Source organism: Artemia sp. Qi Xiang Cuo, chromosome 7 (genome assembly GCF_049724085.1).
Source record: "Artemia sp. Qi Xiang Cuo chromosome 7, ASM4972408v1, whole genome shotgun sequence".
NCBI classification, from domain to species: Eukaryota; Metazoa; Arthropoda; class Branchiopoda; order Anostraca; family Artemiidae; genus Artemia; species Artemia sp. Qi Xiang Cuo.
In genome coordinates this window covers 26,390,668-26,405,969 of record NC_142800.1, presented here as the reverse complement: position 1 = coordinate 26,405,969, position 15,302 = coordinate 26,390,668, and the positions used below count along the sequence as shown (strand labels likewise).

Here is a 15,302-nt window from a genome sequence, read left to right as displayed (position 1 = left end):
TAATGAAACAATTGACCATCGCCTATTTGAATGTAATATGGTGACGTCTGCACAACATACCTTGCTTTTTAAACTGTTAAAATGCTTTAAACACCACAAAATCGCACTATCAGCCAAGAGCCTAGCCAACTATACCTGCACACAGAGCATAGAAATCGACATCTATCAACTCATAATTGAACTCCTAGAGTCGAAAGATCTACTGAAAGATATCTGAAATTATCTAATAAATATGAGGCAATCAAGCCAGTAGCTCTGTAGCTCACAGAGTGAAGCAAAAGGAAAAGGGCTAAATAGTTTTACTGAAAAACCCGCCTGTTAAATAGAAGAAGAGGAAGGGTGCTCAGGCTTTTCCCTCATGACACGCAAAACTGACTTATTGTTGATTTAAAAGTACTGGTCCAATATTTTACCTTAGATTCTAATTTTCCAAAGAGCTGACTAGCTGAAATATTTGCGGGTGGTTTTGATAAGCCCAATCCTTGCAATGCCAATCGTAGATTCTTTGCGGTTTCAGATTCAACCTGGAAAATTCAGAATCTTACAAGCATAAGTAGATTCTACGAGTGTATTTGAATATTAGCACTAAGTCCCACAGAAATCATGATTAATGAATTGTTGTCAATATATTCAAAAATTTGCGGTAACTCCTAAAAAAGTAGAAAACAATTAAGGAGTCCATCTGTCACCCTTTGACACATCGCTTATACGAATTTCTACCACCACAGATAGTATAGATTTACTCATTGAATTAAACAACAAAATGCAAGAATGATTTTAACAAAAGTCTCACAAGTCCCCCCAGTACCTGGAACTGAAAATGCAGTACTAACACCCATACAAAGTGACATTATAAAAAACAAACAACTTTCTGATTTTACTAAGTGAAGTCAATTGGCTTAGATTTGTATTGCTGCTGGAAAACAGCTTGATTTTCTATTCTCAAGGAATTCCATATAGTACATTATCGCTCGAAATCTCAATGTGCACTAGCACAGGACATGATCAAGCTCAGAGTCATCAATGTACTCATTAATTAGTATTTAATACTAATGTCAAACGTTCAGCTTTGGCAGAAAAGGGTGAATAAAGACTAATTAAAAAAATTTATAAAAGTGTAAAAATGCAATAAAATATATAAGCTACAAAAATTTAAAATTAAATGAAATTATTAAATCGTATAAATGAAATTATTAAATCACATAAATTAAATTATAAAATTATATAAATCATCATAAAAACATAAAAATTAAAAAAGATTCATAAAAGAAAATATACTTATCTTACAATTTTGTTTTATATCTGTAAATGTTTGGGGTAGAATGATTCTCACTGCACAATCATTTCCGCAGATCACATTGGGTTATCTTTTTTTATATACAAACCAATATTCCACTAATAGAGCGTATCCTTTTCTTGATTATAGCAGCCAAAATTTATTGTAGCTTCCTTATGCAAGGAAAATAGCAGGAAAGTGAAAAAAAATTAAACAATGAAAAATCCTTGGGGACTAGTATGATAATTAAGTGATTTAAAGAAAATAAAGCTCTAACGGAATTGTCGGAAAAGATTTTTAATTTTAGCCTATTCTCCTCTTTTTATAAAATCAGGTTATTTTTCGAGAATATTTACAAAATGTAAAAATTGCGAAGATTTGAGTGCAGTAAAAGCTTCACATGCCCAAACAGTAGCAAACTTATAGAAAATTAGTTTCGAAATAAACTAATTCGTTCACATCGTCTTGTCACCAAAAAATTTAGGATCTAATGGAATTCGTATTCGAAATTTTGAAACATGACATTACTAGGACCATCTAGTAAAATGAACCCAGGACAACCTAGAACTACCATATTTATGAACAAGAGGAAAATAACTTAAGCATAACTAGACCGAGACCAAAAAAAGGCGAAAATAGTGCCCATTACGTAATTGTCTTTCCTCTCCATCTGTTTTTTTTTTCAGTTATGCTTGGTTCTCACCAAATGGAAAATTATTCATAATAGCAGTGCCATGTTTGAACCAACCAGCGGAAATGCCACCATTTTAACAGCAATTGAATAGAATTTCTTGAACTTTCATCACGGCTGGCTTGGAAAATATGGAGCTGGTTTGTCTTTAAACCTTGTCAGACAAAATCCAAGAATTGAAATTAAAATCTAGCAGGCGGAATATCATCCGCCAATAGCTATTGATAATAATGATATTTTAACCCTAACCATATACAAAAATGACACTAGTGAAGTATAACAAAAACAGAAGAGAATACATGAAATACTTAAATACTTAAAATATTTACCCTTTTTCCATTGCCACTTTCGTTTTTTCTATTTGTCATGCTTCTTTGGCTCCAATTTTTTGTGTGTTTCAATTTTTTAATCTAGTCCTTTATATAATTCTTTTTCAGTTATCAATATTTCTTTTTGTTTCTCTTATTCTTAACGATTTTGTCTTGTATTATGTTTTTGATTTGAAATGTTTCGATTTTAAAAATGTTTGACTTGGAAAGCGAACTCAGGTATTTCTTTAGCACGTTATAATCGTTTGTAAATAAAAGTATGTCTTATCCCCCCCCCCTTCATTTTTTGCCATTACTTATACAAAGTTCTTTACGAAATTTTTGAATGTTTACTAATTTGTGTTAATTTTTTATTGACCATTTTTATATTCATTAGGCTTTTTGTTTGATTAATTTTTAACATTTATCTTATTGTCTTTGTTGTTTCCGTTTGGTTTTACTCTGATGTAAGAAGCGAACTCGGATCTATTAGAGCTTGTGATAGTCTTTTGAAAATAAATATTATCTTATCCAATTAGGTGAGAGCAAAGCATTTACATTCAAAGTACTCACAATCTCGATCTGCATGCTTTTATCAACGGGAGCATCAGCTACAACCATAGCAGCGGCCTGTAACTCTGACGAAAGGAAAAAAAGCAGCAGTAGTCTTGCATCTCGTTTTTGGAGATTCTCTTTAAGAGATCCTTCAACAATTATAGAGTAGGGACATCCTGAAATAGTTAAACAAAAACACGATTATGATAAGCTGAGTATAAGGAAAGGGGAATAAAGAGAAATAAAAGGAATGGAAAAGAAAATTGACGTCTTGGACTATGTTTTTGTACATATATGGCTGAAACCTATGCTCGGGAGTTTACAAACCTCTCTCTCTCTCTCTCTCTCTCTCTCTCTCTCTCTCTCTCTCTCTCTCTCTCTCTCTCTCTCTCTCTCTCTCTCTCTCTCTCTCTCTCTCTCTCTCTCTCTCTCTCTCTCTCTCTCTCTCTCTCTCTCTCTCTCTCTCTCTCTCTCTCTCTCTCTCTCTCTCTCTCTCTCTCTCTCTCTCTCTCTCTCTCTCTCTCTCTCTCTCTCTCTCTCTCTCTCTCTCTCTCTCTCTCTCTCTCTCTCTCTCTCTCTCTCTCTCTCTCTCTCTCTCTCTCTCTCTCTCTCTCTCTCTCTCTCTCTCTCTCTCTCTCTCTCTCTCTCTCTCTCTCTCTCTCTCTCTCTCTCTCTCTCTCTCTCTCTCTCTCTCTCTCTCTCTCTCTCTCTCTCTCTCTCTCTCTCTCTCTCTCGACTGTGTTTTTGTCAATATTACTACCAGTTTTGGGTGTTTTGCCCCCTTTATTTAGATTATGCACAATTTGTCATATATTAATAACTGTTGATCTATAGCAGTAAGTAAAAAGAAAAGGGAAATGTTGTCCTAAATGTTCCTAATGATGATTTACTCTAATGCGGACGTTGAAAACTATGGGGACATGAAGGCTGTATGATTAATAATAATATATACACTTCTAATGCTGATTATATAATTTAATATATTATCTAACTATATAAATTTATTAAGTTTATATCAACAGTTATTAACGTAAGACAATTTGTGCATAATTAAAAAAAAGGGGAGGAAACGCCAAAAACTACAGCAATATTGAAAAAATGACGTATTCATAATCAACAAGTTTGTGAACTCCTAAGCATAGGTTTTAGCCCCCTATGTACAAAAATACATAATCCAAGACAGTCATGTGCCCTGAGAAAGACTGTCATAGATATATATATTTTTTTCTTTTTTTTAAAGGAATTATTGCAGCACACCAATCGAATAATAGTTTTACTAAGATAGTGTTCACTCAAACAAAAAGATTTTCGTCAGCCACGAGAACTGTATTTTTAGATCCCAGTTTTTTTCAACTTTTATACATCAATCAGATCAATGTGAGAAGGTGGGATTTACCTTTAAGGAACATATTTGTCCTTGTATTTTTGAAACACTCTTGAAATTTGTGAGCCACTGTAAAATATCAATATTTAAAGATACTATCGACTTTTTGTACAGGCTTAAATAAAATTATATAGTATCTTGTGCCTAAAATAATTGACAAAGCTGTTTAGACATTAAACTTTGTGTGCTGTAATGCTAACAGAAAGTTTAAATTGTGTTCTTCTAATCAGCACGTCGTTGGTTATCAGTAATACTCGTCTAACACCTAATTTGAACGGTCAATTATACTGGAAATATTTATTGTCCACTTTTTATATTCTGTACTGTCAAGGTTGTGTGTATATTCTGTCATGACAATTAAAGTTATGATGAGAGAAAAGTTAAGGCTGTTAGGTCATGTTTTACAGTTGAAGAATGCTATATCACCAACAATTATGCTTTATGGCCATCCACCTACGGCCAAACGTCAGCAGGAATCCTCAAATGAGGTGGGACATGTCTAAAAGAAACATCTAAAGGGAGTGGAAATTCCATGGGAAGTAGCGAAGAGTGAAGCTCAAAACGGGGTGAGATAGAGGAGAAGTCTTGATATTTGTCTATTGTTCAGGCAACATAAATCCTGGAGGCAAGATAAAACAACCGGAAGTTTAGAATTCTATTGAACACTAGCTCCAAAGTTGTTTCTACTGACGGCTAGATTGATATCTTTGCTGTGTCTTAAAGCTACGGACAGTCCCCTTCATAGACAAAAAAAAAAAAAAAACTATTTTCAGATGATTTTTTCTTTTCTGTGTTTAAATGTGAAATATGTAAAATGCTGCTTTAGAGATTCTAATTTCGTCTAAATTAGTGGTTTAAGTTTGTGTCTCAGATATCGTTCTGACAGTTGTTAAAAATTGACAAAGACGAGATATTTAAACACTTAACAGGATTCATAAAAAAATGTCTCAAGAAAGATAAATAAAACACCTTCAAGCTAATCTTTGCTGGTTTCAATGTCTATTTCTGTGACCACTTGATATTACGAAAAACATATTTTCAAATACTTTTCAAGACACATGTGAATTCCTCAGCCAAATACTGCAAAAGCAATAGCAAACCTTTTTACCGCTACTGAAAGTTTTCATAGAAAAAATATCTATTAAAGGAATTCCAAAAACCATTAACTATCAGATTTACATGCACTTACTAAGTTCCTTCAAAAGAGAGGACAATTCAATTAAGAAAGAATCAACTTCAAGCTCAGAGGCAACAGGATGGACTATTTCTTCTGTTTTGCCTATCTTAGCTAGCTTCAGTGAGATCCAATTAATAACTGTTGTTAACTGTTCCCCAGCAAGGCTACATTTCAAGATTTTTTCCAAATCCTCTGACTGGAAGTTTTCTTGGAATCTGAAAAAAGAAGCCGACATTGCAACTACATCTCTGAAAATTGAATAGATACACACATGTTCAAGGAGATATATATAAGATTTTCAGAGGAATATGGAGAGAGGGTCAAGAATATGAATGGTGAGTCAACATCTTTGCGTCTATACTAGTGGAGGATACAATAATATATATATACATATATATATATATATATATATATATATATATATATATATATATATATATATATATATATACATACATATATATATATATATATATATATATATATATATATATATATATATATATATATATATATATATATATATATATATGTATAAGTAGAAAGGCCCTATCGACTCGTGACATGACCACGTGGTAGCACCATATATGGGCATAGACTCGCTAGGGAGACTACCTGTGCTGTCTGTCCGACGGGGCACCATATATGGGCATGGAATCCCCAGGGAGAACAAGTTTCCGAGAAATTGGTGTTGGTCCAGGAGAATTGTTTCCGGGCGAAGTTTATTAATGTCTGACAGATGATGTCAAGGTTGATTAATGTCTTTGGAGTTCGTCCAGGAGAATTGTTTCCGGGTGAAGTTTATTAATGTCTGACAGATGATGTCAAGGTTGATTGATTTGTAACGAAAGGGGAATTATCTCCGGGCGAATGTTTTGATCTTAGAGATGAAGAGATTAAGGCGGGAAAGAGTTTCATAGGAATTTCAAATGTGACAGCGCAGGGATGTCAAAACAAAAGGAACACGCAGAAATTACGTTTAGGGTTTATTTGGGCGAAACCGTTTTAGACATTTTAGGTAATTATTTGGGCGAAACAGTTAGAGACATTTTAAAAGATGATTTTAGAAGAGGATTTAGAAGAGGATTTGAGGGTGAAACTCTGTGGTCGTTATAATACACAAGTTCCATTTGAACAGTGTCATGAGGTCTCCTACCCCAACAACCCCCCTACCCCAACCCCCAACGGCCCCCCACTGCCCCCGGACCCCCAAACGCCCCCCCGGCCCCCAAAGAGTCCCCTCCCCATTTTTAATACTTTTTAAGGCTTTATTATATCTTTTCAGAACAAGTTATTTTCTTAATGTCCATCCTAAATCCATTTTAAAAGTTGAAGTACCCATCCTTCTCACCCACAACTTTACTTTACGACTTTTTGCACACCCCAAGGTCAAGCAATACTTTTCAAAAGGCATTTCAGAACAAGTTCTTTTCTTAATGTTCCTCCTAAACCCATTTTACAAGTTGAAGTACCCATCCTTTTCACCCACAACTTTACTAAACTGCCTTTTTGAATGCTCCAACACCCAGCAATACTTTTCAAAGGGCATTTCAGAACAAGTTATTTTCATAATGTCCTTCCTAAACAAGTTGAAGTACCCATCCTTTTCACCCACAACTTTACTTTACAGCTTTTTGAATACCCCAACACCAAGCAATACTTTTCAATGCATTTCACAACAAGTTCTTTTCGTACTGTCCCTCCTAAACCCATTTTAAAAATTGAAGTACCAATCCTTTTTACACACAATTTTACTATACTGCCTTTTTGAATGCTCCAACACCAAGCAATACTTTTCAAAAGGCATTTCAGAACAAGTTCTTTTCATGATGACCTTCCTAAACACATTTTACAAGTTAAAGTACCCATCCTTTTCACCCACAACTTTACTATACTGCCTTTTTGAATGCTCCAACACCAAAGCAATACTTTTCAAATGGCATTTCAGAACAATTTCTTTTCTTAATGTCCTTCCTAAACCCATTTTACAAGTTGAAGTTCCCATCCTTTTCACCCACAACTTTACTATACTACCTTTTTGAATGCTCCAACACCAAGCAATACTTTTCAAATGGCATTTCAGAACAAGTTCTTTTCATAATATCCCTCCTAAACCCATTTTACAAGTTGAACTTCCTATCCTTTTCACACACAACTTTACTTTACAGCCTTTTGAATGCGCCAACACCAAGCAATATTTTTCAAAAGGCATTTCAGAACAAGTTCTTTTCATAATATCCTTCCTAAACCAATTTTACAAGATGAAGTATCCATCCTTTTTACTCAAAACTTTACTATACAGCTTTTTGAATGAACAACACCAAGCAATACTTTTCAAAAGGCATTTCAGAAACAGTTCTTTTCTTATTGACCATCGTAAACCTCTTTTACAAGTTGAAGTACCCATCCTTCTCACCCACAACTTTACTTTACGACTTTTTGAATGCTCCAACACCAAGCAATACTTTTCAAAGGGCATTTCAGAACAAGTTATTTTCTTAATGTCCTTCCTAAGCCCATTTTACAAGTTGAAGTACCCATCCTTTACACCCACAAGTTTACTTTACAGGTATTTGAATGCCCCAACACCAAGCAATACTTTTCAAAAGGCATTTCACAGCAAGTTCTTTTCTTAATGTCCCTCCTAAACCCATTTTACAAATTGAAGTACCCATCCTTTTTTACACACAACTTTACTTTACAGCTTTTTTGAATGCTCCATGACCAAGCAATACTTTTCAAAAGGCATTTCAGAACAATTTCTTTACTTAATGTCCTTCCCAAACCCATTTTACAAGTTGAAGTACCCATCCTTTTCACCCACAACTTTACTATACTGCCTTTTTGAATGCTCCAACACCAAGCAGTACTTTTCAAATGGCATTTCAAAACATGTTCTTTTCTTAATGTCCTTCCAAAGGTCATTTTACAAGTTGATGTACCCATAATTTACACCAACAACTTTACTTTATAGCTTTTTGAATGACACAACACCAAGAAATACTTTTCAAAAGGCATTTCAGAACCAGTTCCTTTCTTAATGTCCCTCATAAAACCGTTTTACAAGTTGAAGTACCCATCCTTTTCAACACAACTTTACTTTACAGCTTCTTGAATGCTCCAACACCATGCAATACTTTTCAAAAGGCATTTCAGAACAATTTCTTTTCTTAATGTCACTCCTAGACCCATTTTACAAGTTGAAGTACCCATCCTTTTCACCCACAACTTTACTATACTGACTTTTTGAATGCTCCAACACCAAGCAATACTTTTCAAAAGGTATTTCAGGACAATTTCTTTTCTTAATTTCCTTCTTAAACCCATTTTACAAGTTGAAGTTCCCATCCTTTTCACCCACAACTTTACTATACTGCCTTTTTGAATGCTCCAACACCAAGCAATACTTTTCAAAAGGCATTTCAGAACAAGTTATTATCTTAATGTCCCTCCTAAACCCATTTTACAAGTTGAAGTTCCCATCCTTTTCACACACAACTTTACAGCTTTTTGAATGCGCCAACACCAAGCAATACTTTTCAAATGAATTTCAGAACAAGTTCTTTTCTTAATGTCCATCCTAAACCCATTTTACAAGTTGAAGTACCCATCCTTTTGACCAACAGCTTTACTTTACCGCTTCTTAAATTCCCAACACCAAGCAATACTTTTCAAAGGCATTTCAGAACAAGTTCTATTCTTAATGACCTTCCTAAGCCCATTTAAAAAATTGAAGTTCCCATCCTTATAATCGCAACTTTACTTTACAGCTTTTTGAATGATCCAACACCAAGCAATACTATTCAAAAGGCATTTCAGAACTATGTCTTATCTTACTTTCCTTCATAAACCCATTTTGCTAACTGAAGCAACCATCCTTTTCACCCAGAAGAATACTTTACAACTTTCTGAATGCTCCAACACCAAGTAATAGTTCTTAAATGGTATTACACAACACATTTCCCTCTAAATATAATTCCTAAGCACATTTTACAAGTTGGAGTAACCATCCTTTTCTCCCACAACTGTAATTTACAGCTTTTGAATGCTCTAACACCAAGCAATACTTTTCAAAGGAATTTCAGAACAAGTTCTTTTCTTAATGTCCCTCCTAAACCCACTTTACAAGTTGAAGTACTCATTCTTTTCAACACAACTGTATAATACAGCTTTTGTGAGGGCTCCAACAACATGAAATGCTTCCCAAATAGCATTTCAGAAAAAGTTTGTCTCTTAATGACCTTCTTAAGCCCATTTTACAAGTTGAAGTTCCCATCCTTTTCACCCGCAACTATACTTTATAGCTCTTAAATTCCACAACACCAAGCAATACTTTTCAAAAGACATTTCAGAACAAGGTCTTGTCTTAATGTTCCTCCTAAACCCATTTTACAAGTTGAAGTGCCCATCCTTTTCACCTACAACTTTACTTTACAGCTTTTGAATGCCCCAACACCTAGCAATACTTTTCAAAAGGCATTTCAGAACCAGTTCCTTTCTTAATGTCCCTCCTAAATCCATTTTACAAGTTGAAGTACTCATCCTTTTCACCACAACTTTACTATACTGCTTTTTTTAGTGCTCCAACAACAAGCAATACTTCCCAAATGGCATTTCAGAACATGTTTTTTTCTTAGTGTCCTTCCTAAACCCATTTTACAAGTTGAAGATCCCATCCTTTTCACCCGCAACTATACTTTATAGTTCTTAAATTCCACAACACGAAACAATACTTTTCAAAAGACATTTCAGAACAAGGTCTTTTCTTAATGTCCCTCCTAAACCCATTTTACAAGTTGAAGTACCCATCCTTTTCACCCACAACTTTACTTTACAACTTTTTTCTTAATGTCCCTCCTAAACCCATTTTACAAAGGCAACAATGACTATCATGTGCACACACTTTCTTCAAATAATTTATTTCCACGTCTTTTTTTTTTAAATATGGTGTAGGTGTTTATCCCTCCAATGGCAAAAAATTAATGATTTAACGCACGCACTAAACTAAATAGTCTCGATAACCTACCATGGAGTACCACTGGGAAAGCCGCTTCCAAAGTAAGAGCAACCATAGAGTATGTTTGCTACACCCGCAAGCATGCATAGTGAGAGAGAAATACAAAGTCGACCTGGGGGGATTTTCCGGCGAGTATGGTTAGGTTAGGTTAGACTGGATTAAGTTAGGTTAAATTAGGTTAGGTTAAGTCAGGTTAGGTAAGTTAGGTTAGCTAAGTTAGGTTAGCTAGTAAACATCTCTCCATGTTTAAGTTAGGTTAGGCTAGATTAAGTTATGTTAGGTTAGGTTAAGTTACGTTAGCCTACGTACGCGCGCGTACGTAGGCTAACCTAACCTAACTTAACCTAACCTAACATAACTTAATCTAGCCTAACCTAACCTAACTTAAACATGGAGAGATGTTTACTAGCTAACCTATCCTAACCTAACTTACCTAACCTGACTTAACCCAACCTAATCTAACCTAACTTAATCTAGTCTAACCTAACCTACCCTAACCATACTCACCGGAAAATCCCCCCAGGTCAACTTTGTATTTCTCTCTCACTATGCATGCTTGCGGGTGTAGCAAACGTACTCTATGGTTGCTCTTACATTGGAAGTGGCTTTCCCAGTGGTACTCCATGGTAGGTTATCGAGACTATCTAGTTTATTGCGTGCGTTAAATCAGTAATTTTTTACCATTGGAGGGATAAACACCTACACCATTTTTAAAAAATGGTGTTTTACACCATAAAAAAAGACGTGAAAATAAATTATTCGAAGAAAGTGTGTGCACATGATAGTCATTGTTGCCTTTGTAAAATGGGTTTAGGAGGGACATTAAGAAAAAAGTTGTAAAGTAAAGTTGTGGGTGAAAAGGATGGGTACTTCAACTTGTAAAATGGGTTTAGGAGCGATATTAAGAAAAGACCTTGTTCTGAAATGTCTTTTGAAAAGTATTGCTTCGTGTTGTGGCATTCAAGAGCTGTAAAGCATAGTTGTGGGTGAAAAAGCTGGGATCTTCAACTTGTAAAATGGGTTTAGGAAGGACATTAAGAAAATAACTTGTTCTGAAATGGCATTTGAGAAGTATTGCCTGGTGTTGGAGCATTCAAAAAAGCAGTATAGTAAAGTTGTGGTGAAAAGGATGAGTACTTCAACTTGTAAAATGGGTTTAGGAGGGACATTAAGAAAGGAACTGGTTCTTAAATGTCTTTTGAAAAGTATTGCTTGGTGTTGGGGCATTCAAAAGCTGTAAAGTAAAGTTGTGGTTGAAAAGGATGGGTACTTCAACTTGTAAAATGGGTTTAGGAGGGACATTAAGAAAAGACCTTGTTCTGAAATATCTTTTGAAAAGTATTGCTTGGTGTTGTGGCATTCAAGAACTTTAAAGTATAGTTGCGGGTGAAAAGGATGAGTACTTCAACTTGTAAAAAGGGTTTAGGAAGGAAATTAAGAGAATAACTTGTTCTGAAATGTCATTTGAGAAGTATTTCTTGATGTTGGAGCATTCAAAACAGCAGTATAGTAAAGTTGTGGTGAAAAGGATGAGTACTTCAACTTGTAAAATGGGCTTAGGAGGGACATAAAGAAAGGAACTGGTTCTGAAAATGCCTTTGAAAAGTATTGCTTGGTTTTGGAGCATTCAAAAGCTATAAAGTAAAGTTGTGGGTTAAAAGGATGAGTACTTCAACTTGTAAAATGGGCTTAGGAATTATATTTAGAGGGGAATGTGTTGTGTAATGCCTTTTAAAAAGTATTACTTGGTGTTGGAGCATTCAAAAAGCTGTAAAGTATAGCTGTGGGTGTAAGGATGGGTACTTCAACTTGTAAAATGGGTTTAGGAAGGACATTAAGAAAAGAACCTGTTCTGAAATGCCATTTGAAAAGTATTGCTTGGTGTTGGGGCATTCAAAACGCTGTAAAGTAAAGTTGGGTGTGAAAAGGATGGCTACTTCAATTTGCAAAATGGGTTTAGGAGGGAGAGTATGAAAAGAACTTGTTCTGAAATGCCTTTTAAAAAGTATTGCTTGGTGTCGGAGCATTCAAAAAGCTGTAAAGTAAAGTTGTGGGTGTAAGGGATGGGTACTTCAACTTGTAAAATGGGTTTAGGAAGGACATTAAGAAAGTAACTTTTTCTGAAATGCCATTTGAGAAGTATTGCTTCCTGTTGGAGCATTCAAAAAGCTGTAAAGTAAAGTTGTGGGTGAAAAGGATGGGTACTTCAATTTGTAAAATGGGTTTAGGACGGTCACCAAGAAAACAACTTGTTCTGAAATGCCTTTGAAAAGTATTGCTTGGTGTTGGGGCATTCAAAAAGCTGTAAAGTAAAGTTGTGGGTGAAAAGGATGGGTACTTCAACTTGTAAAATGGGTTATGAAAAGAACTTGTTCTGAAATGCCTTTTGAAAAGTATTGCTTGGTGTTGGCGCATTCAAAAGGCTGTAAAGTAAAGTTGTGTGTGAAAAGGATAGGAACTTCAACTTGTAAAATGGGTTTAGGAGGGATATTATGAAAAGAACTTGTTCTGAAATGCCATTTGAAAAGTATTGCTTGGTGTTGGAGCATTCAAAAAGCTGTAAAGTAAAGTTGTGTGTGAAAAGGATGGGTACTTAAACTTGTAAAATGGGTTTAGGAGGGATATTATGAAAAGAACTTGTTCTGAAATGCCATTTGAAAAGTATTGCTTGGTGTTGGAGCATTCAAAAAGGTAGTATAGTAAAGTTGTGGGTGAAAAGGATGGGAACTTCAACTTGTAAAATGGGTTTAGGAAGGACATTAAGAAAATAACTTGTTCTGAAATGCCTTTTGAAAAGTATTGCTTGGTGTTGGGGCATTCAAAAAAGCAGTAAAGTAAAGTTGGGGGTGAAAAGGATGGATACTTCAACTTGTAAAATGGGTTTAGGATGGACACTAAGAAAATAATTTGTTCTGAAAAGATATAATAAAGCCATAAAAAAGTATTAAAAAGGGGGAGGGGACTCTTTGGGGGCCCGGGGGGGCCTTTGGGGTTCCAGGGGCACTTGGGGGCCCTTTTGGGTAGGGGTTGGGGGGTTGTTGGGGTAGGGGACCTCACGACACTGTTCAAATGGAACTTGTGTATTTTAACGACCACAGAGTTTCACCCTCAAAACCTCTTCTAAATTCCTGTTTTAAAATTGACCCTAACTGTTTCGCCCAAATAATTTCTTAAAAGATTTCAATTAGTTTCGTCAAAATAACATGTAAACGTAATTTATACCTGTTCCTTTTGTTTTGACATCTATACGCTGTCACGTTTGACGTTTCTAGGAAACCCTTTCCCGCGTTAATCTCTTCATCGCTAAGATCAAAACATTGGCCCGGAGATAATTCGCCTTTCGTGACAAATCAATCAACATTGACATCAACCGTCAGACATTAATAAACTTCACCCGGAAACAATTCTCCTGGACGAACTCCAAAGACATTAATCAACCTTGACATCATCTGTCAGACATTAATAAACTTCGCCCGGAAACAATTCTCCTGGACCAACACCAATTTTTCGTAAACGTGTTCTCCCTGGGGATTCCATGCCCATATATGGTGCCCCGTCAGACTGACAGCACAGGTGTTCTCCCTGGGGACTCTTTGCCCATATATGGTGCTACCACGTGGTCATGTCACGAGTCGATAGGGCCTTTCTACTTATATATATATATATATATATATATATATATATATATATATATATATATATATATATATATATATATATATATATATATATATATATATATATATATATATATATATATATATATATATATATATATATATATATATATATATACTTGTTTGTTAGTTTTCCAAAACTAACAAACAAGTATGTGTCCACAAACAAGTGACTTTGCTCTGTCTACAATTAGCCATGTCTTGATGCAACCTACTGCAAAATACTTGATAAAATCAAAATATACATATTCAAAATCAATATATATATATATATATATATTATATATATATATATATATATATATATATATATATATATATATATATATATATATATATATATATATATATATATATATATATATATATATATATTTGTTTGTTAGTTTTCCAAAAACTAACAAACAAGTATGTGTCCACAAACAAGTGACTTTGCTCTGTCTACAATTAGCCATGTCTTGATGCAACCTACTGCAAAATACTTGATAAAATCAAAATATACATATTCAAAATCAATATATATATATATATATACACACACATATATATATATATATATATATATATATATATATATATATATATATATATATATATATATATATATATATATATATATATATATATATATATATATATATATATATATATATATATATATATATATATATATATATATATATATACTTGTTTGTTAAGTTCTCCAAAACTAACAAACAAGTATGTGTCCAATAAGAGAGTCATGCATACTCTCTGCTATTTAAACATTTGCCTCTCAATTACTTGGACTATATGTCTTGGCTTTGCTCTGTCTACAATTAGCCATGTCTTGATGCAACCTACTGCAAAATACTTGATAAAATCAAAATATACATATTCAAAATCAATATATATATATATATATATATATATATATATATATATATATATATATATATATATATATATATATATATTAAAAATGCTTTGGAAGGATTTAAAGAGAGGCTTTGAATAGATTCAGATGGAAGAGGAGCGTGCGTAGCTGTGTCGGCTTCAGGCAGCTTGGTGCTGCAGTGAGCTGTTAATAGTAGTAATAGTATGTCACCAAATATAAACCATAACAAGTTTTCAGCAAACCGCATTTTCATACAAGTACTGCTTTTTGGTTTATATTTGAGTAAGAATTCTCTTGTGTATATTGAAGGTAAGAATTTGCAAGTTTTAGCTTTAGTCCT

At 34.2% G+C, this 15,302-nt stretch overlaps 1 protein-coding gene across 1 annotated transcript in view; it reads right to left on the bottom strand.

The window, feature by feature from the left end:
* LOC148950104 (protein FAM98A) overlaps nucleotides 1-15,302 on the bottom strand; it is an 86,422-nt gene that overhangs the window by 24,341 nt on the left and 46,779 nt on the right. Inside the window, exons 2-4 of the mRNA XM_089091449.1 lie at nucleotides 5,404-5,606; nucleotides 2,849-3,006; nucleotides 414-524 (exon numbers count right to left, since the gene is read on the bottom strand). Of these exons, the coding sequence (XP_088947575.1) occupies nucleotides 414-524; nucleotides 2,849-3,006; nucleotides 5,404-5,606 (472 nt within the window). The remainder of the gene's footprint in view (nucleotides 1-413; nucleotides 525-2,848; nucleotides 3,007-5,403; nucleotides 5,607-15,302) is intronic.